Source organism: Populus euphratica, unplaced genomic scaffold (assembly GCF_000495115.2).
Source record: "Populus euphratica unplaced genomic scaffold, PopEup_1.0 scaffold32.1, whole genome shotgun sequence".
Lineage (NCBI taxonomy): Eukaryota > Viridiplantae > Streptophyta > Magnoliopsida > Malpighiales > Salicaceae > Populus > Populus euphratica.
In genome coordinates this window covers 80189-103542 of record NW_011499861.1, presented here as the reverse complement: position 1 = coordinate 103542, position 23354 = coordinate 80189, and the positions used below count along the sequence as shown (strand labels likewise).

The following is a 23354-nucleotide window of genomic DNA, read 5'->3' as shown; positions in this document are numbered from 1 at the left end:
AAATTAAATAATAATAATAACATATTAATTTGGTTTTTAATATTTATTTTACATGCTCAAAGGAAAATGCAAAATAAAATGCTAAAATACTATTTATTTTAAAAATAGTTTTCTTCTTTGATTTTCTATTTTTTTTTGTTTTGTATAAGATTATTATGGTCTAATGACCCGTGTCATGGATTTGACGAGTTTACCTGAGATAATTTAAGTTATTTTTTTATTTTATTTTATTTTTTTAATTTCATTATTTAATATTGAGTTAATTAATAATCATTTGGGTTGTCTTTAAACATGGTAAGTTAACTGAGTCATATCAAGTTATTAAAATAGTTGTGTATCAAATATATCAAAATATATTTGGCTCTTCTAGATGAATTTTATTAAAAAGGTATTGGATTAAAAAATATACAAGTATAGTTTTTTTGAATTTTTAGGTGCATTAGATTAGTATACGCCAACACAAATATATTTTAGTGAAGGTGCGCTAGATTTGATCAAAGCCAGATCCAATCACTATTAGGTGTAGCAGTGTGTCAAACCATTAGTAATTGTTAGACCTGATCATAGATGGGTTTGATAGTATACCAAATCCTAGTACATTAAGAGTCCGTTTGTTTGTATGGTTGCTTCTACATTTGAAGCAACCACAACAAAACAAACTTTTGGTTACATAAAAAAGGTAATTTATTTTTAGTGGGGCCCATTATAATTCATGTTTGAAACACGGTTTAATCGAAGCAGCTCCAAACTACTTTTCTTCTAACAGTTTTTTAATGAATACTGCAATTCACTTGCATTGTTCACGAGTGAATTGCATTGTTCACTTAATAATCAGTGCAATTCACTGTTCACATGAACAATTTTTGTTTTCAATGTGTTCATTTTTTAGTAGTTTTTTTTTTTAAAAAAAAACACTAGTTTATAGTGAATTAAATTCACTCACATTATGATATGAACAATATTTCTTTTTCCTGAAAAACTAGTGTAGAGTGAATTAAATTCACTCGCATTGTAATATCAATTTTATACTAGATAATATTTTATTTTATTTTATTTTATTACACGCTTAAAAAATTATGAAAACTATAGTTCTTATCGGATGAATTTTGTATGTAATGGAATTATAGATAGTTTAATGAAATAATAAAAAATATTTTATATGAAGTATTATTTATTCATGATGTAATAGTAGTTATTAATTTTACAATATTTAAATTTAAAACTATATATATATATATATATATATATTACTTATTTTATAACATCAATTTAAAAATCATTATTAACTAAATGCGTTAAACTACTTTTTTTTCAATCTTAATTTTAATTATAGTTCTAACCAAACATATATAAACACCATACCAACTTCAATTAAAAATATTTTTTTATAAAATATTTTTTTTCAAATTATAACAATAAAAACTACCACAATACCAAACAAACTTCTTTTAACTCTTGTAAATAACTTTTATTAAAAAAATATTAGATTAAAAAATTATACAAATATAGTTTTTTTGAATTTTTAGATACACTGAGTTAGTATGCGCGGGCACAAATAAATTTTAGTGAAGGTGCGCTATATTTGGTCAAAGCCAAATCTAAATATGATGGGGGTGTAGCAACGTGTGAAACTATTAGCAATTACTAGACTTGATTACAGATAGGTTTGACAGTTTGCTAAACCCGATCTTAATAAATCTAACCAATGGTATTTGCCGAACCTAATTGCTTTTTCGGTTTGGCGATATCTATGGGACTTTTAACAGGGATCTCGGCAAATAATACCAATACAATTTAGATCTACTAACTCGCTAAACTAACATGCATTTAAAGTTTAAACTCATAACGTAGCCAAGTCTAGAAATATCGAGTTTGACGGATGACCTACCCAAATACAAGTCATGAATTAGTTTCATGGAGTTCCAACTGCAAAATAATTGCACGGAAAGGCATGGAAGGAGGACCACACAAGTGTTATGCAGGTGATCTTGTGGAGGGGAGTCGAACAACACCTCAGTGATATGTGGAGGGTAAGGGATCAGCCCTTGATTTGTACGTGGCACAAATTATATGGAAGGAAGATTTTGAGGGAGGGCAATATTTAATCTCAAAAGTCTTATTTTTCAAGAACTTAATTTAATTTAAATATAGATTTGATTTAAGTTGTACCGAATATCATTAACATTTCACCCACAGTAATTTTACACTCTTAATAATTTACTTTAAAATATAACCTCTAGAATAATGTTTTCGTAAGAAAAGCATTGGAACGGAAGGACGAACAACAGGATTGATACGGCGGGACGGGCCTCGTAAACCCCGTTTGCTTTTTGATTGGAGGGCCTATCTTATATGTGTTACTATACCACGACTTTTCATTTTTATTTTTCGATGAAACTTGAAAACGGACTCCGAAAATAAGTTCACTGAGCCTATCGCTCTCCGTTCACGTGCTACTAATGTCCAATGCTGACACATCAAATAAGTTAATTCGAGACGCTTTGGCCCCACCAGCACCAACCATTACTTGCTTATTTTATTTATTTTTATTTAATGGAAAATAAATCATTCTTAGGAGGTGAATTTTTTAAAAAGTAAATATTTAAAAAGTAAATTAGTTTTTGATGTTTAGTAATATTATAAAAAATAAATTAAAAGATATTTTTAAATGTTTGGTTATGTTATAAAAAAATAAACTAAAAAATAATTTATTAATATTTTTTAAAAAATTTATTAAAATAATAAGAAAAAAATCTTATAAATTAAAAAGATGAATGAGAATAATGTTAAAAAAATCTAATTTCACAAATTATTTCAAATAAAATAAGTAAAAATAAAAATAAAAAAAATTAAATCTAACAAATAAAAAAAATAAAAGATGATAAAATTAAAATAATTATAATTATAATTTTATAAATTATTTCAAATAAAATAAGTAACAATAAAAAAAATAGGGATCAAATTTGATAGGTAAAAAATTTTAATTAAAAAATAATAAGAGAAAAGTAAATAACAATCATAAAAATAAAAATCAAAGTTAATATAAAAATAAATAAATTAAATTTTAAGAGGTGAAAGTAAAAAAAAAGTTCAAAATAAAATATATAACAATTAAAAATTTGAGGGCAAAATGTTTTATAATTAACAAATAATATAATATTTTTAAATTTTTTATAATTTGCGGAAAGTGTTTTCCACTCAAAATAAAAGAAAAATAATTTTCTAAAAACAAAGATAAATTTTTTTGATTAAAAAATATTTTTTATTTTTAAATTTTTGAATAAAAAATAAATAAAATAAATTTAAAAAAAAACATTTTTCAAAAATCATTTACCAACAAAAGATTAATGACATTATATTTCACTACCAAGTTTTTTTTTTTAATTTACGTGCGGTGTCCGGGTCAGCGCATCACGACTAATTCCTATGACCCCTGCAAACCCAGTAGGCATGTAAAACACTACGGGGATGAAAGGTTTGCACGCCAGGACTCGAACCCAGGTGCAGTGGAAAGAGACAAGTCCCTTCCACCACTAAACCAAGCACTGGTTTGCCCTACCAAGTTTTCTTTCTCTCTTGATGGATGTAACTTTCTAGACTGAACGGTGCAAGAACCTCTTATTTTACTGTTTGTTTGTATCGTACCAAGCTGGCGAGCTTGCTCCCTTCTTGCGCTAGTATTTTTTTTTAGATTAACGTGGGTGTCCGGGTCAGCTTGCGCGCACCACGACTAATCCCACGGGCCCTGAAGTTAACGACCATGTAAGCCTCCAGTGGCCATCATATGAGCAACCAAGGACTCGAACCTAAGACCACAGAGAAAGCAAACTCCTTGATCTTAAGTTTTTACCACTTAGCCACCACCTAGATGGTTTTTGCGTTAGTACTTTTTGTGATGATAAGTGATTGTATCCACTAGCTAGTTAATGTTAACGTGTGTTTTGCTTTTAATTGTGAATTGAAACGTAAGGTGTGCGTTTAATACAAACAAATAAGTCAAGGATGATATTCACAAAAAAACAAAATGTTAAGAAAAGGTTTTTAATCACTGTTTATCAACAAAAAATATTTTATTGGTATAATTACTCATTTTTTTTATTATTCTATATTTATCAACAAAAAAAAATATATAAAAATATTAAACTATTTAAAAATGGATAAAAAATATATCTCTTTAATTAAAAACCCTTTTATATTATTAATGCAAAGTATTTTGGATTTTTTACCATAATATTTATTCTTTTATGGATAAAAGCTCATTATAATCATAAAACTATATTATAATAGAAAATAATTTTTTAATAATTTTAATTCGAGTATATTAAAAACATATAAGAACAATACACTATTTTCATGTTGCCATGGGGAACTTTATTGAGTCTGCTATTTGAAAAGAGTAGCAGACTCAATAAAGAAATTAAGAGTGCCCGCTATTTGAAAATGAAAATTAAGTAAAAAGTTAACAGTAATTAATAAAATAATATCCTTAGTATTTTTAATTAATTAATTATTATGAAATTTAATTAAAATAAAAAAATCATAGAGGTGTAACAAAAAATAGGCCAAGTACCTAAATTTAAGTGGCTAACATGTTTGATCATTTTTTTTTTAAAAATAGATAATATATCATTTATTTATATAATTTCCAGCCAGTAGTAGAAAAGTTGAGTTCTGTATTAAAATACATCAAAAAAACCTGTTTTCAACTATTTACACTTGAAAATACTTAAAAAAAAACTTCAACTATTTACACTTGAAAATACTTAAATGTTTTTTTTATAAACCCTAATAAATCTATCTTTAACATCAAACCAACTTTTAATCGGTTTTAAATAGAAAAACATCCCAATTTTTTTAAAAAAAGAAATTTGAGCCTCAATCTATATTTTCTAACAAAATAAAATTTTAAATAAAAAATTAAAAGGATGAAAATAGAAATTAGTAGGGAATATATAAACTAAAAGTTGGTTTGATGTTAAAGATACAATTTTTTACATGAATTTAATAAAAGCCCCGGTATTCGTTTTGTGTTCAGCTCTACTCACATGTTACTTTTCGTTCCAATAGTATAATTATTATATCACCCCTTTATCATTTAATCTTTTAACTTAGCTTCGCGTAGGGGATGAGGTGGTCTTTTTACCATGACTTGTATTTTGTGAATTACAAGGGGTTAGGATAGTAGTTTTATTTTTAAAAATATATAGTAAAATTACTCATTCAATCTTGAAATAAAATCATCAGATGCTTACTCCTCAAGAGTTTTTTTATTTTTTTATTTTTTATAGAATAATGTGATTACTTTAATATCCTTTAAGAAAAAACTAGTTAAACTCTCACCCAATGCCTTTATTTTTTTTATTTTCTTGTCATTTTATTTTATTTTTATTGTAAATTTTAAGTGTATTAAGGAACATTGTTATAAATTATATATTATTAAATATAATTAAAACAAATTCTGTTGGCACGTGATTTGCAAGTGCTAGTATATGAATTATCCCTAAACTATCTAACCACTAAACATTGTATTCCATATAGTATTTGAAAGATCTCAACATCCGCATCAAAGGAGACAACACGTGTGTCGTTATTCATAGCAGTTTAGCATAAATTATCATTTCCTCCCTTTCTTCTTTTTTTATTCACCTAGATTTCCTCCTAATTTTTTTAAAATTTAAAAACAACTCTTTAATTTATTGATTCTTTATATTTGCTTCTTTTTTTTATTATATATTTTTTAATCTTGAATAATCTATAAAATTGGTATCTTTTCAATTTCACCACTCTTAAAAAATTTTATTTTTCAAATTTATTCTTCATTTTTTTAATTGTTATTTTTTATTATTTTTAATTATCTTTTAAATTGATTCTATTTTGCAATCTCACCCTCATTTGTTTCTGTCAAATTTAATCTATGTTGTTTTTATTGTTAATTTTTTGGTCTTAACAAGTTTTTATTTGGATAATTTTTAAAATTTTTATTGTTTTATGATTTTATCATCCTTTGTTTTTTTCCTATCAAATTTAATCTATATTATTTTAATTGCTGATTTTTTTAATTTGACAAGTTTTTAAAATTAATATTTTAAAATTTGCTCATAATAAAATTTTTTAATTGACCTAGTCCTAGGATTTGAGCTATTTAAGATTTGACTAGGTCTAGGATGTTATCCCGGGTTCACTTGATTTATATAAATATTTTCAATTTCATCCATATAATTTTTTTAATATTTAAAGTTTGGTTCTTTTTTTTTAATTTCTATTTATTATATTTGGAACTATTTTTTAATTTTTTCCCATCAAATTGTATCATTCTTGGATTTTTTCTATCAAATTTTATTCTTATTTTTTTGTTGTTGTTTTTATAGGTTTTTTTTTTTAATATTTTCTTATCGATTTCATCCTTTAAAATTAAATTTGTTGAGAATTATGCTTGTTGGTTGAATTTGGATCAAAGACTTCCCAAGATGTGACTTTTAGATATTAAATCAGGTTTAAGAGGCTTACTGAGTTTGTTTTTTTTCTTTTTTTCTAAATTGATGTTTTCTTATTTTTTATCTTTTTTTTTTTGTAACTTCTATTTTGTTATTTTTTTTTTCACTTTCATTATATTGGGTTAGCCCTCAACAATTTTTGTTTCTTTTATCTCACACCTTATTATTTTCTAATCTATAAATAATCTATCATATTACAAATGATTTTCAATTTCACCCCTATAATTTTTTAATCTTTCAAGTTTGGTTCTAATTCTTTTAATCATAATTTTTTTTGTTTTGATAATTTTTTTTATAAATTTCATCCTTATCAAGTGTTTTTCTGTCATATTTTATTTTCATTCTTTTTTTTTATTTTACAAGTTTTTTATTAATATTTTTACAACGATTCTATGCTTCAAAATTAAATTGGATGATATTTAAACTTTTTGATTGAACTTGGATCTATTATTTAATAAATTATAAGTTTTTTAAATTAGATGAAATTTAGAAGGTTCACTAAAATTTGCTTGGTTTTTTTTTAAGTTGATTTTTTTTGTTTTTTAATTTTATTCTTTTTATTTTTTTCCAATTTCCCTTCAATTAGGTTTGCATCAAGTTGTTTGATAATTCAAATAGACTTAGGTGTAGTTCTTTTTATTTCTTGTTAATTTATTTTTTGTTGTATTATTTAAATTACCACTTAAACCAATTACTTAACATTCAAATTATTTTTTTCCACTCACTTTTTCTATATAAAAAAATTATTACATTCATGCAACATATCTTGTTAGCTTCTAATCATGTAAGTAAATTTGATTGGAAGCTTTAATTATCAAGAATATACAAATACAAGAGACCACTAAAAAAATTACAAATAATGCACCTAAGGATATAATAAAAAAGAATACTACTATAATCCGAGGTGTACAGTATAGCACTACCTGTGCAAGTCCTCTTCCACTCCGTGCTTAAAAAGAAAAGTGTCTCCTCTTTTTCAACCCACCTCTCCTATTTCTGATCAAATCCTATTTCTTTCTCTAAAACTTTTTCCTGGGCGCAGCTGATAGAATCCACATGGATGAACTCATTATTTCTCCATCTTCATCATCTTCACCGGTCTCCTTATCCCAAGAAACCCCACCGACTCTCCAACAAAGGCTTCAATTCATGGTCCAAAACCAACCAGATTGGTGGTCTTATGCCATATTTTGGCAAACATCAAACGATGACAGCGGCCGAATCTTTCTAGGCTGGGGTGATGGCCATTTTCAAGGCTCTAAAGATACTTCTCCCAAACTAAACACCTTCAGCAATAGCCGCGTGACGATATCAAACTCCGAGAGGAAAAGGGTCATGATGAAGGGAATCCAATCCCTGGTCGGTGAATGTCACGATCTTGATATGTCTCTGATGGATGGTAACGATGCTACCGACTCTGAGTGGTTCTATGTCATGTCCCTTACTCGATCTTTCTCACCTGGAGATGGCATCCTTGGCAAAGCTTACACCACTGGTTCTTTGATTTGGTTAACTGGTGGCCATGAACTTCAATTCTACAACTGTGAAAGAGTCAAAGAAGCACAAATGCATGGCATTGAGACCCTGGTTTGCATACCTACATCGTGTGGGGTTCTGGAATTAGGATCCTCTTCTGTGATCAGAGAAAATTGGGGTCTTGTTCAACAAGCCAAGTCTCTTTTTGGGTCAGATCTTAGCGCTTATTTGGTGCCCAAAGGCCCTAATAACTCCAGTGAAGAACCGACCCCGTTTCTTGACAGGAGCATTTCTTTTGCGGATATGGGCATAATAGCTGGACTTCAAGAAGATTGTGCAGTTGATCGTGAACAGAAGAACGCTCATGAAACAGAAGAAGCAAATAAACGTAACGCTAATAAACCTGGCCTGCCTTATTTGAACTCAGAGCCTTCAGACTCGGACTTTCCTCTACTCGCTATGCATATGGAGAAAAGAATTCCAAAGAAAAGAGGGAGAAAGCCTGGCCTGGGCAGAGACGCCCCACTGAACCATGTAGAGGCTGAGAGGCAGCGGAGAGAGAAGTTGAACCACCGGTTTTACGCGCTGCGTGCGGTGGTCCCAAACGTGTCTAGAATGGACAAAGCATCACTATTATCTGATGCTGTATCCTACATCAATGAATTGAAGGCGAAGGTTGATGAATTAGAGTCACAACTTGAAAGGGAATTCAAGAAAGTGAAATTGGAAGTTGCCGATAATTTGGACAATCAAAGCACCACCACTTCTGTGGACCAATCAGCCTGCAGGCCGAATAGTGCTGGGGGCGCTGGGCATGCACTTGAAGTTGAGGTCAAGTTTGTGGGTAATGATGCAATGATCAGAGTCCAATCGGAGAATGTGAACTATCCAGCTTCCAGGTTAATGTGCGCACTCCGTGAACTGGAGTTTCAGGTTCACCATGCTAGTATGTCCTGTGTTAACGAGCTTATGCTCCAAGATGTGGTAGTTAGGGTTCCTGATGGACTGAGAACCGAAGAGGCCTTGAAATCTGCTCTCCTTGGAAGACTAGAATAACTGTAAAGAGCATGGTTATGGTTGTTCATAGTATATAAATAAATATATCATGATCAAAAGTTGTTTTGCTTGTTTTCTATTCTCTATTTTCCATGTCCACCTCCAAATTATGTGTTTATGGAATAAATAGCAATCATCCCTTTTTCAACATTACTGGAATCTTGACCCTAAAAAGTGTTTGGACTGAATTTTCTTCACGTTTTTTTGCTGCTCCCCATGCTCATAGCGCTCGCTGCAAGTGCACATGACTTGAAAGGAAACCTAACTAGTTATCATGGATGGCAGTGGGGCCATGCCTACTATTTATTTATATATACATATACATATAATCAATGACGCTCGCACAGACACAGACACAGACTCAGACACACACACACACCCCCCCACCCCGTGTTAACATTTTTTTGTCTGGTAGAAATCAAGCCAATTGCCACAAGAAGAGCGATCTTTTGTTTTGTTTTGTTTTTTTCCCTCTTGGGCCAAAGATGAGTTTTATTTACTTGGCATAAAATATTTATTTCTGTTGCTCCTGGCAAGTGATTGCTTATGGTTTATGGTGGGTTGTTATAATTATTTTTTAAAAATATTATTTATTTGAAAATATATTAAAATAATATTTTTTATTTTTTAAAAATTATTTTTAACATAAAGTATTAAAATGATTTAAAAATATAAAAAATATTATTTTAAAGTAAAAAAATTATTTTTTTAAAAATAAAAACAAATAAAAATTATATCTTGCATGTTATTGCAGTTCATGAGAATTTCTTAAAAAATATAAAATAATTGATTTTAGTATTTTGTACTGAAGTGTAAATATTAAAAATATATTTTTTAAATAAAAACACTCATTCCGAGGATTTATTTTTAAAACAAAGGAAAGAGACGTGTTTGGGAACCAGGACCATACCCTCTCTTACAAATCACGTGTTATTTGCAATTAATTTAAGGTCGTACTATTTTAAAACCAATAGAGAGGTAGCAGGTGTACGATCTGTAGGTAACTTTCCTTTGTTTGTTCCTTTGTCTGTTGCGAGCAAAGCAAGTAAGGCAGGGGTCCATCCTAAACACAATCTAATCCGAACGTGATGATAGATGAATTAGTGAGTTTATTTATTTAATAAATAATAGATATAATAATTTATATTCACAACGTATTTCTATTTGGATATTTTCACGACTTGAAGTCACGGGTAATTTCACCTTATGTGAGAAAATAAAAGAGTGAGTCTATTTTATTTATAGTAATGTCATCACCATGAAATTACTTAGAAATTATTTGTTTTGCAGTAATAAATTGTTTTTAAAAATATTTTTTATTTAAAAATACATTAAAATAATATTTTATTATTATTTTTTAAATTTATTTTTAACATCAGTCATAATATAAAAATACTAAGAAATTAATTTTTTAAATATAAAAATAAACAGATTCTTATTGAAAAAACCGCAAAGGAATTTGATGATACGTTGTTTGAGTAAATAAAATTGGAGTCATGAAGAAATGCAGGCGAACAGGGGATCAGGTGGTCCCGCCGTGCAGGATCTCTGTGGTGATGTTCACCTTTTGTGGTGGAAAGGACCCCTCCACTTACTGCGAAAATAAATATATATAAAGTGATTTTTCCACATGTGTGGTAACGGCACTTGTTGAGCCATTTACTACCAGTTATGATGATGTATAATTGTAGGTCCGCGCCTAAGAAAAACAAAGGTATTTTGCAGATTTTATTTATTTTTATCATAAATGATATCATATCATTAATAAATTTCAAACAAAGCTAGGCATTAGAGATAAAGAACATAACGTTCTAACAACTTAATTGAGTAAAACACACACACACATAAAGTAAATCTTAAAAAATGTATGAAAACCAAATTTACATGGAGTGAACTTGCACCAAAGAAAAAAAAATGAAAAAATAATAATTAAAAGACAATAAGCTTAGATCTCTAAAATAAATAAATATATACATATGAAATTTAACCAAGATTTTGAGACTAGTCCTTGACTGATGATGTAACTTCAAAAGTCATAACATTTGAGACATTTTATAAACAAATTTTGTTATTATTCAACATAAAAATGCTTTAATATGTGAAAGTTTTAGTGTTTTATTTTTAAATACATATATATTTAGAATAACAAAATATCAAATCTTATGAATTAATAACATAATTATAATTTTATTTTTTAAAAATCACCTTACCTTAGTCATATAAGCTAAGTCCATATGACAAGATAATATAGTTATATGGGCCAAGCCCATACGATCAATTTAGTCACTTTTTCTTTTTTGTTTGTATTTTTACTTTTTCTTTCCATTCTTTCTCTTTTTATTTTTTTTCCTTACCAAACTAGACACAAATCTCTATGTGTTCTTTTTCCCTTGAATGCCACTAATAATTTCTCTCTTGTAAGATATATATGTACATAATTTTTCTTTGTGCACGTAAACTTGCACATAAACTTTTTGCATGTTGTCAATAATACCACATTTTTTTATCAACAACTACAATATTCTTAATAGTTAATCATCATCTCTATCAATGGTGCATGTAACAATATTCATAACATGGCATGACGATCAACGACCACCATTGCTAACCAATGAATTATTAGCTTCATAACCAATTTTTAATACTAATTTTTCCACCAATAATGTTTTCTTCTTCAAATTTTTTTTTCCACCAACAATGTTTTTTTCTTCAAAAAAGTCTACGGCTAAGTATATAAACACACTTAACCACCAAAATCAAGAAGAGATTTTTCCATAGAAATATATATAAGTATAGAAACACATAGAGCCGTATAAAACTAATAGATATACTTGTAACTTTCACTTTTTATTTCTCTTTTATAGTAAATTATTCTCTCTTCACACCTCAACTATCGTAAGTATCATAATATTCTATGTTCACACAAGAGATTCATTTTTTATTTTTCCAATAATAACCTAACCTAAGATAGAAATCTATTTTTTATGTAAAGTTTTTTTGTGACTTTAGTGGTCGTGGGAAACTAAATAAAAACCTAGTTCATTTCTTTTTACTACCCACAAAAAACTCTTTTCATGGTTGATAAAATAAAAAATTTTATATATGTACATAATTTTTCTTTGTGCACATAAATTTACACATAAACTTTTGTGCATGTTGTCAATAATGCCACATTGTTTTTTTGTGACTTTAGTGGTCGCACAGTTTATGGGAAACTAAATAAAAACCTAGTTCATTTCTTTTTACTACCCACAAAAACTCTTTTCATGGTTGATGAAACTTTATAACAAAGGAGATTAACTAATCTTCCTACCACAAGGATTCCAACTCCTTTGGATTTTCAATAACTCACTCATCAAGTGCAAGTACTTAGTAATGTTGTTGTAACCATAAAATAAAAAATTCATCATACAACTTTATTATATGCACCAGGTGTACAAAGATAATTTTAGTTTCATGAAGAAATGAGACAAAATGGCATACAAAGTATGCATGATACTTCCACTCTTTGAATAAGATGTTCTTCCCATAAAAAACACTCCTCCATGAATCCTATCCATAAGTGTAAAAATCTCTAACAATCTTCTTTTGACTCTTACTCGTATGTTTCCAAATGAAAAAGACCTCGATATAAAATGACAACAACTTCTAAAAATGAATACGAATTTTACCAAGTGGGAGATTTCTTTACACACTTGTCATTCCAAGGAATATATCATTGCGAAGGCCAGCTTACAGATCCCATGAAGCATATACAAAATATCAAAAGTATTCTAGAATTAGTGATAATAAAAGTAATGTCATGTGTAAAATTTTTCCTATAATTTTTCATAGTTCGTTAGGGTATAGTATTGCACTCTCAAACTAGGCTCTATCATTAGCCTTCATGACTTTTATGTTAAGATCATCTTTTTTTTTTAGCACTAATATTTTAGTAAAAAAAGTACAATAAAGGTCGTTACTATCACCTAACAAGAATACGAGAGTACCAAAGAATACGAGAGTACCAAAGCATATCTGCATAGATTTAATGAGAAAATACCTAACATAAAGAATATGCACAAACTAATTTCTATTGAGGCCTTAATCAGTGGAGCCTATAATTACTTATTATGGAAATACATGTATGCACTTCCTAATACGACTCAACTAAATATAAAACTAGCAATGATAAATAATATTAGGGGTGAAAGAAGCTAGTATAATTAGACAAAGTCACCCATGTTTCTACAAAGTAGAGCTCTAACCAAAACATCTAAAACAAACACTAAAGAACAAATTTATGATCACTTGACATTTCCTGATCTTTTAACTGGCCATTTGACCACCATACAAACTAAAGTGCTAATTGCTATTACATCAAACATATAAAACCTAGATAAACTTTGTTTTTCTCACCATGATTATGGGCATTACATTGAGAAATGTCAAGCCCTAAATAAAAAATATAAAAATATTAATCGCCAAAGTTTACTTTTATTAATTTGTGAAAAAAAAAACAAAACTTGAGCATAAAAGAAAATAAGTTTGCACACTTAATGAATTACTAAGGATCATATAATCTCTGAATTAATTCTTGGAATTATATCTCCACTCTGTTTAACTTTGTCAAATAAAAAACAATAGGGTTTTTATATCTTTCTATGAAAATGTCCATGTTTTCATAAAAATATTCATGTCTTTGTATGTTTTTATTAAAATTATTCAGGTCTTCTCTTCCATTTATCTCCAAAAAAAGATCAAGGAATTTTCTCTTAGTCTCTATCATACTCTCATGAGAGCTCGATGTCGAGGTGACCCTTCCTAGTAGTAAGGATTGATGTCAGGATCTTTGTTTTGTGAAAAAAAGAGTCACCACCTAGTATTATAGTCACTAGAAAACGTAACTAGTCTTTCAAAGATTATAAGATAAGGAATTGGTTACGTAAAAGGAAGGTTTTAGCACCCCTAGTACACCCTACCTAAGGTAAGCTGCTTAGTATTTGGTTTGCCTATAATTTTTATGGTATTGATGTTCTCTAATCCCATCAGTTCCCTATGATAAGTCTACTATAATGTACAAAATTGGGTTTCAAGTTTAAGGGGAAGAACCCTTGGCCAATATAGATCATATTTTTAGATATGTCTATAGAGTGCCAAAGAGAAACGATACAGATCTCTTGAAGTCTATGCTTGATTTGAAATGAATTCAGAATTTATGAATTTTAAAGATATCTAAGATAGAAATCCAAGGAGATTTAATGTGCTTAAGATCTCATTTTTTCTTTAGTAATTAAAGTGTTCGCAACTTGTAAATCGTAAGGAAAAGAAAAGAAAAAAATAACTAAGTTAGAAATCCAAAGGAAATTCAAGGTGCTTTAAAAGCCTATTTTTGCCTTAGTATTTCATATTCTCATAACTTATAAATCATGAAATTAAAATTTGAAATGTCCCCAATTATGATTGAGGCTTCTTTCATGGATAAGCAAATAAATTTTCCAAAATAAAATTTTAAGCATAAATATGCCCGTATGTTAAAAATAAACAAGTTGTATTCCTATTAATAATATTTTGGACATTTACCTTTCATAGGTTTTTTTGCCCTTATATTATTGAGGGATAATGACGTGTTATTCTTAGAAAAAATATTTTTTAATATTTATCATTTGAGGTTTTTTTATCCAAATATTAACAGTGAACAATGGAGAACTAGTCCTAATAATATTTTGAATATTAACCCATATTAGGTTTCTTTATCTAAACATTTGTAGTGAATAATAACAAATTATTCCTAATAATATTTTTAGATGTTAACCCTTTTTGGGTTTATCTATCCCTACATTAATAATGAATAATAACAAATTATTCCTAATAATATCTTGGATATTTACCCCCTTTGGGATTTCTTTATCCGAATATTAATAGTGAATAAAGATGAATTTTTGAAAATAAGATTTTTATATTTTTTGGAATATTGGCCAACACCCTTTGGAATTTACAAACACATTGTAAAATCCAAGATGTAAGAAAATAATTTTTTTTTTGTGTTTAAGAAATCCATGCTAAAACACATTTTGTTTTGAAACCTTGAATATTTGCTTTCAATTTTTTTTAAAAATATGTTAGGGTATTGGCCGTATGCAACACACAAGAAAACATTTTTATTATATCAAAACACAAACATCACAGTAAACATAATTAAAACAACAAGCCATCATATATATTTCTAACACTACAAGGCTTAAACAACCTGTATAAACAAAACATGAGGAAACCGGTGAGGGAAAAGAAGCTTTTCAAAGCCAAATCTCATTCAACAAATTTCGGTTCATCCTCTCAAACTCAGAAACCAAAAATAGCATGACCTATTATTTTTACAGAAAAGAGTAAGTCTGCATGCACATGAAAATCAAAGCTTTGAAACCCAAATCCTACTGTGACCCACCACCATCCTTTTTATCTTGAAACAAATACCATGCTCGTGTCACACGGCGGTAAATAACACATATTAAATGTTGCAACTCAAAAACAATGTGTATGCTATTTCATTTTCACCAAAAAAACAGAGAAGGAAAGCATGAAACTAGAACCTGTCGAAAAACAAAAAAAAAAAGTCCTTTAATGAAACGGTCCTTCTCTCACGTTTTTCACTCTTTCTTCTGCACCTATAAACCACTTATTCCTATGCAATGTTCCATTTATAAAGAGAGGCTCGAAGCAAAAGGAAGTAGGGATGATGGAAACCTTTAAAACCTACGGTTTCTCACAACAATAGAACAAGAAAACTAAACATAGCTTATCAACTCAAAGCCTAAATATTGCATGACCCATCATCTTCGACAGGAGGGATTAAGTCATATACACATGAAAGCTAAGCGCTTGAAATCTGAACCTATAACAGGAATTGTTGCTCATGCCTACCCTTTTATATTGTTGCACCTGTGCGGCGTTGCAGCGAAAACATCCACCTTCTTATTTTTGTAAATGTAGCAAATGTGAGGAGACAAAGAATTTTTTTCTTTTATTAGTGGAAAAATAGAATGAGAGTTGCCACCAAGTATTTTGATCACTAGGAACCCTAACTAGTCTCAAAGATCGGGTACGAAGATTGATTGTGTAAAGAAAAGGTATTAGCACCCCAAATACGCCCTACCTAAGGTAAATTACATTATTTTATTGTCTAGTAAAATCCAAGGTTTAGTTGTATTTTCTAGTTGTTTATTCGTCTATGGTTTAAGAAAAATCCTCCTCGGTAAGGAGATCCTTATCTATTAGGGTATTTCTAATATAGGAGATCCTTATCTATTAGGGTATTTCTAACGTAAACAAAAGAATTTAATATCCGAAATACATCTTACATATAAGGTCGTAACCCTAGGTATTAAAAAAATATTTTTTTTAGAATTTTTGAAATATTATCCTAGTTCTCATGACTTTAATGAACTGATTATTGAAGCTATAATACATGTTGATACATATTTTTGAAATTTTCTTTGTTATGTGAAAATACAATATGATTTTTTTTATATATTTTTGAGAGACTTGGTTGTATGGATGAAAAAAAAATATTTTTTATTTTTATTTTTTGATGAAAACCAGATATTTTAATATCAGATTTTTCTCTTTATAGTATAAAAATATAAACCAATATTGATCAAAATGTAGTAAAACAATTATGAAAAATCATATATTTTAAAAGGATTTTTTTAATTTTTTTTTAATTTTTTTAGGCTGTGCCCAGCCCCGCCCATGTGGCTGAGCTGGACCCAGTAGGCCTTGTTGGGTCACTGGCCCAAACCAGTGACCCGGTTGGGCAACAAATCACGCATGCAATCTCCTTTTTATTGTTAATATGAATTATAATTCACTTGAACAGCAAACAATAACAATGAAAACAAAATTGCATGCTGTAATCAAAATGCAAAGTGAGAGAAGCTTACTTGGTAACTGAGACCAACGAAAATGACAGTGCTAAAAATTTAGCTCATGATCAGTAATAACTGGTTCTGAAGAAGACGAAGACGATGGCAACACTGGTTTGGTCTTTGTTTATATATAAATATTGCTTCCTTTTGTTGATGCTGTTTAGATAAAGTGAAAAAATGATGATGATGAATACGTGTTGTGCTATTTCTTCTATATTTTCTTGTTTATGACTGTGTTCTTCTCCCCTAATCTATTTCTTTTCTTCCTCTGTTCTGCTCTCAACTTTCCTCCTTTATTCTGCTCTCCTTTCTTTGTCGTCCCCTCACAGTCTCGTTGTTTTTTTGTCTTCTCTCCTCCTTTTGGTTGTGCAGTGCTGGTGCAGTTGTGATGGAGAATGACAGTAGCTGCTGGACGAAGAAGATGATGAGCTGACAATGGCGTTAGCAATACTGGTGCAACTCTCTCCCCTTTTTTTTTTCTCCTCTGTCGTTCCCCTCTGGTTTTTCCTCTCCTTTCTCCCTTTGTTCTCTTTTTTCCTTTTATCATTTTTCTCTCTCCTCAGTTCGGTTTCTCCTCTGGCTTTTATAACCGAGGACACAGGCATTTCTTGGTAATGGCCAGCGTGCATCACGGTGACGAGGGATGTCAGCCGCTAAACGTGCTCCTTAATTGAAGCTGCTAACGCCTGCATTGCTTTTACTACAGAAACCGTTGTAGATTGGTGATGAACAAATAAAATGACGTCGTTTTTTAATTCAAAATGAATATTTCTGCTTTGGTCCTTGGATGTTTTTACAATTTTGTAATCAAGCCCCTAGAAAAATTATTGTTAGACCCCTGATTTTAGTGCCTTTCTGGATTTAGTCCTTGGTTTTGGATTGTTTCAATTAGATCTTTAATTGACCATCAAACTTTAATAATTATCTAATTAAGCCACTGATTTGACCATATCAATTTTTCAAAATTATAATTGGACACTATATCTTTAATTACTTTCAATTAAAACCTAAATTGACCTAAAAAATCAATTTTCTTGCAATTAAACCTTTTATAAATTCAATTAAACCTTGGATAAAATTTAATTGAATTCATAAACATCTGATTTTAGACTTTTCTTTCTCAACTTAAATTTTCTTTGTCAATAGAGCTCTCATCAGTCAAAAATATACTGTCAAATTTCAACATTTTGTATTTTTGAACCTTCTCAACTAATTTTTTTTATTTTTTTGGCATTCCAGCATTCTTTTCTTGCTCTTATTGTTATTATTATATTCCTTCCAAATATTTTTTTTTTGATATGTATTTTTTGTATTTTTTTTAGGAAATCCAAAAATGAGTAACAACATATATTATATATATCAAAGTCACTAAAACATAAACAACAAATCAAATGGCCAGCTATCTTTATTTCAAAGCACACAGTAAGGAAAAGCACACTCCAGAACCAGCCGAAATATCACCTCAACTGAAAGGACCATCTTTTTATTTTTCTGGGCAAAACTTTATATAGGAGCCAAGCTCCTCCTATGCAACATCCTAAGGGAGAGAGACACCCGAATAAAAGTGAAAAGGGGTGGGGGGGATGCCTTTTAGGCTCACAGTTCCTCAAGAAGGAGAAAAAGGAAGAAACACATAGCTCTAATATAGACAAACATCTAAACTCAAAGCCATGGGAGAGACAATGATCCAGCATATATCCTGCTGTCAGCATAAAGAACGAATATCCAAAGCAAAGGGAGAAACAAAACTGGAACAGAACACACAAAACAGATGCCGGTTTTGAAAATAACAGGAAGCCAAAAAACCTAAACTTATACCTGCCGATATAGCTTGCAGACGAGATAGTATAGAAGGATAGAAAAGCCTTTGCTTTGCTGCCTCTGAAAACCAAAGACAGCCTTCCTCTTTTTGCTGTTAGGGGTAATAAAAACCCTTAGATTTTATGAACTCCTGCATGGCAATGTAGGATAAACTGAGATGATGCTCTCTCGTTCTCTTCGTTTTTCTGTTTCCCTCCTCAGCCTTATACTTGTTCTCTCTATGTTTTTCTTCACTCTTTTCTCTCCTTCTTTTCTCTTTTACAACGCAATCTGTTATATATGCAAGAAAAGAAGACCACCCTCACGTTGTTATATATGCAAGAAAAGAAGACCACCCTCACATTCTCTCATCTCCACCGTATGTCTTAAGGAAACAATCCCAGCCCTTGGATGATGATGAGGCTCCTATTTGCGTCTTCTTTCACAGCTGGCATAGTAAGGGGCAACGGTTGTGAAATCCTGACTGGCAGCTAAGGACATGGCGTGAAGAGGGGTGCTGTCCTACACACGCTAGGTTGCAGGGGATGCAAGGACGAGAGATTTCAACAAATAGCAGGAAATGGTTGTAGAGGAGGGAAGGGAATGCAAACGAGGTACAATACCATGCAAATTATATTTTCAGGCTGGGGCTGTTCTCATACGGCACTATCTAACTAAAGAAGTGAATTAATGTAAAAAGACAGAGATGATGTCGTTTAGAAAGGCAGTAGGAATGTAACCCATCGTGGCAGAATTTCTGTCATTTTCTAATTATATCTCTGTTTTTCTTCCCGGAACCCAGCCGAGTTTTCTTCAAATCTTTATCAGCAATTAACTCCCTTATTTCAGTTTTTTTTTTTTATTCAGTCCTGCAAACTTGAGGAGCAAAATTATTCTCACAGCAAAAAAGTTTTGCGGCAGAATTTTATGATAGAATTTTTATGACAGAGTTTCCACTTCCTCATTAGATATTTAAATATAAATATCTTGAGCTTTTGATATCAAAATCAAATAATTTAAAAGTTCAAATTCATCTACACATATAAAACTATAACTTTCATGAGGATTCGAGGTGAGATAAAATTGTTTTATAGAACAGAATCGAGTTGTAATTTGTTGGTAAAAATGGTTCCTTGATTTGATTAAAAAAAATTGACAATTACCGAGCATCTTGATATGACTGAAAGTATAACCTAAGAATAAAGACCAGCAAAATCATGATGGAAGCAAAGCCTTTAGTGTGAAATTCGGGTCAAAATCCTGCTTGTGGTGGAGTTCTCTACTTTCACTTTGAGATATTCAAACGGGGATAGCTTGAGCTTTTGATATCAAAATCAGTTGATTAAAAAATTGAAATTCATCTACGCGTATAGGATTACAACTTTCATGAAGGATTAAGAATGAGAAAAATTTATTTTGTAGTACAGAAATTGGCTGCAACCTGGTTGGTCAAAAAAGATCTCCTGATCTAAATCAAGAAACTGACGATGCCAAGAATCCTACTTTGACTGATAGTCTACCATAAAAATAGCGAGCCCTAAGACCTAATAAAAGTGTAGGTCAATTTTTCAACATGTCATGAGTGACAAAATATAGCCGGGATAGTTGGATATTGTATGGAACCAAATTAGAATTAAAGTCTAAGTTGGAACAAAAAAAATTATGGCAGCAGCAGAACCAGGTTTTTTTAGTGCAACTTCTGAGGGATTTATTCAACCTTAAAGACCATATAAAAGAGGAATGAATTTAGCATTATAAAGACTCTTAATTAACATAAGAATCCTGACAATTTTGGCAGCAGTAAGGAAGGATGAAGAGAGCAAAAGATAGCTAAAACAGGGTTCAAAAAACATTTCTTTTTTCTTTGCTTTTATCAATTTCCCAACCATGTTAAACTAAACTCCTACCTTTCATTTTAAAAGGGATATCTTTATTAGCATGCATGGCTTAAAAAAAGAGTAACAACAATCTCTATGACCACCTGTCTAAAAAAAGGATAAGAGATCCTTCTCCAGACTTTGTGACAACTTATGTAATACTTTTCTATAAAAATAAATTTCTAAATGCATACACAAACCAACTTGCTTTGACACTCACCTTTTATCATTAATAGACTACTTATTTTTCTCCAGACGTTGTGACAACTTATGTAATACTTTTCTATAAAAATAAATTTCTAAATGCATACACAATCCAACTTGCTTTGACACTCACCTTTTATCATTAATAGACTACTTATTTTAAATAAGGAACAAAAATTAAACTCACCACTCTTTTGTAAGAATGTTGATAAAAATATACAAAAAAATATTTCATATAAGAAATATTAACAAAAGCCAACATTCAGACATAGCCAAGGTTATATTTATGTACAAACATAGCCATAAAAAGGTAAATATTTATATTTTAATTAAGTCTATCAAACACATAAATTTAACAAATTTGAGTGAAAAATGATAAAACAAGACAAAAACTACAATATTTTTTTTTAAATTGTCCTAGTCGTGTAAGTTTAACCTATGTGGCCAAACCTTGTGGCCACATAGGTGTGGTTGTGTGGATTGTACCTGTATGACCAGCTTGATCACTTTTTTTCATTCTTTTTTTTTTCTTGCCAAACTAGGCAGACACCAATATGTAATTTGTTCCTAAGTGCCACTAATAATTTCTCCTAATAAGATATGCACGCACAAATAATTTTTATATTCATATAAACTTTATAGATATAGGCAACATCATCATATTTTTATACTAATGGATATAACATTCTTAATAGTTAACCACCATCTCCATCAATGGTGTATGACACAATAATTATGATATGATATAATGACTAACGAGCATTATTATTAGCCAATATATTATCAGCTCTGCAACTAATATCTAATGCAAATTTTTTCATCAATGTTTCATCTTTTTCTCCATAAAAATATCAAAAGTTAAGTGTAAAATACACTCAGTCACCAAGAAGGAAGAAGAAAATTTTCCACACAAAGCCACAGACATGTACAAACACACAAAGCCATATAGAACTTATAGGCACATGAAAAATCTATTTGTGCACCTCTTAGCCTTGTTGGTGTTTGAAACAACACCCCAACAATAATTGTCCCTCTCCAGCATATGATTTGCACACATTACTATTGCCTCCTCTAGTCCAATCATCTTCCAACATCTCCCAGGCTATCTTGACAACTTGAGAAGATAAATTTTGAACCTTAAATGTTATTGAATATTGAGTTTTTTTTATATTTTATTTTGTATGACTTTGCATGTTTGATTTTGAATTTGTTTGCTAATAATTTTATACACGGATATGATTTGTGTTATTTAGATGATACGTTTTGTGTATGATATACATCAATATTCAATGTATTTTAAAAAAGATGGTATGAGTGTTTTCATATAAAATAAAAAATAAATTAAAACAACAATGCTATTTTGATGAATACTGATTTTATTTTCAAAAGAAATTATTTTGTTAAGCATGAACATGAACATAAACATAAATTCATAAGTTTAAGGGTGCCTTTAACAATATCCTTTTAGTTCATTGTTTTCATATGATTTATTTTTTTTTAAAATCTATTTTGTTCCTTTTCTCATCTTTATTTGTAAATATGTCTTTATTAATTTTTGTGTTTTATGACATATTATCCTTATTGTTATAAGTGGACTTGGACTGAGTTAATGTGACCTCATATAGACCCAATTAGTATGAATGACGCTTTTTAAGGCCTGTCTTTGATATATTAAAAGAGTAGGGCCAAAACTTGATTTTTACTATTTATAGAGATCTAACACCCATTTTAGAAGGACAAGCATTAAATTTTTCAGATTTTTCAACAATCTTAATCAATCCTATTATAGGGATCAACATCAATTTTTTTTTTATTTTTATGAATGACCTAGTTATCAAGTCTTTTATTCTTAGGGAGGAATATCAAAATTTTCATGAATAACCTAATCAACGAATCTTTTATTTATAAGGATGAACACCAAATTTTTTTTTTTATATAAATGACATAATCAACGAGTCTTCTATTCTTAGGGATAAATGCTATTGTTTTCATGAATGACCTAATTAAGGAATGTTTTATTTTTAGAGAGAGATGTCAAATTTTTCATGAATGGTCTAATCAAGGAGTCTCCTATTTATAGGGACCAACATCAAATTTTCATAAATAATTAGAAATACATTAAAATAAATCGTGAATAATCTTACAAAATAATTTAGACAGCTAATGACATACATGAATAGATTTACGAGAAAAAATAAAAAATAAAAGATGTAGTATTTTGTTTGAAAGAATGTAATATGAGTGACATTAATCTTCTTTTAAGCATTACTATGCCTATACTTAAATCTTAAGAGTTAATATTTATTTTAGAATTCCTAGATTTTTTTTTAATTATTAGATGGCAACCCAATTTTTTCTTTACTTTTAAAGGTCTTAATGTCATGCTAGGTGTAACAAATTACATCTTCTTATTTTAGATCTAGTTTAGCTTCTAATAATAGGTGTAATACCTTATTGTATGTCTTTCTAAATATTTTGACAGTGCAATATGAATAACATAAATCTTCTAAATCTATTTTCATGTGATGCATACAAGGGACCAC

General features: G+C 29.6%; 1 protein-coding gene across 1 annotated transcript; it reads left to right on the top strand.

The window, feature by feature from the left end:
- The first annotated feature begins 7413 nt into the window (after positions 1-7413).
- On the top strand, positions 7414-9176 carry LOC105124709 (transcription factor MYC2-like). Its single transcript, XM_011024811.1, has one exon. It carries the CDS (start codon positions 7551-7553, stop codon positions 9024-9026), a length of 1476 nt encoding a protein of 491 aa, XP_011023113.1. The 5' UTR covers positions 7414-7550; the 3' UTR covers positions 9027-9176.
- Positions 9177-23354: the final 14178 nt, after the last annotated feature.

Coding starts and splice junctions, on each gene's coding strand:
- LOC105124709 (XM_011024811.1), top strand. CDS start 7,551: ATGGATGAACTCATTATTTCTCCATCTTCATCATCTTCACCGGTCTCC.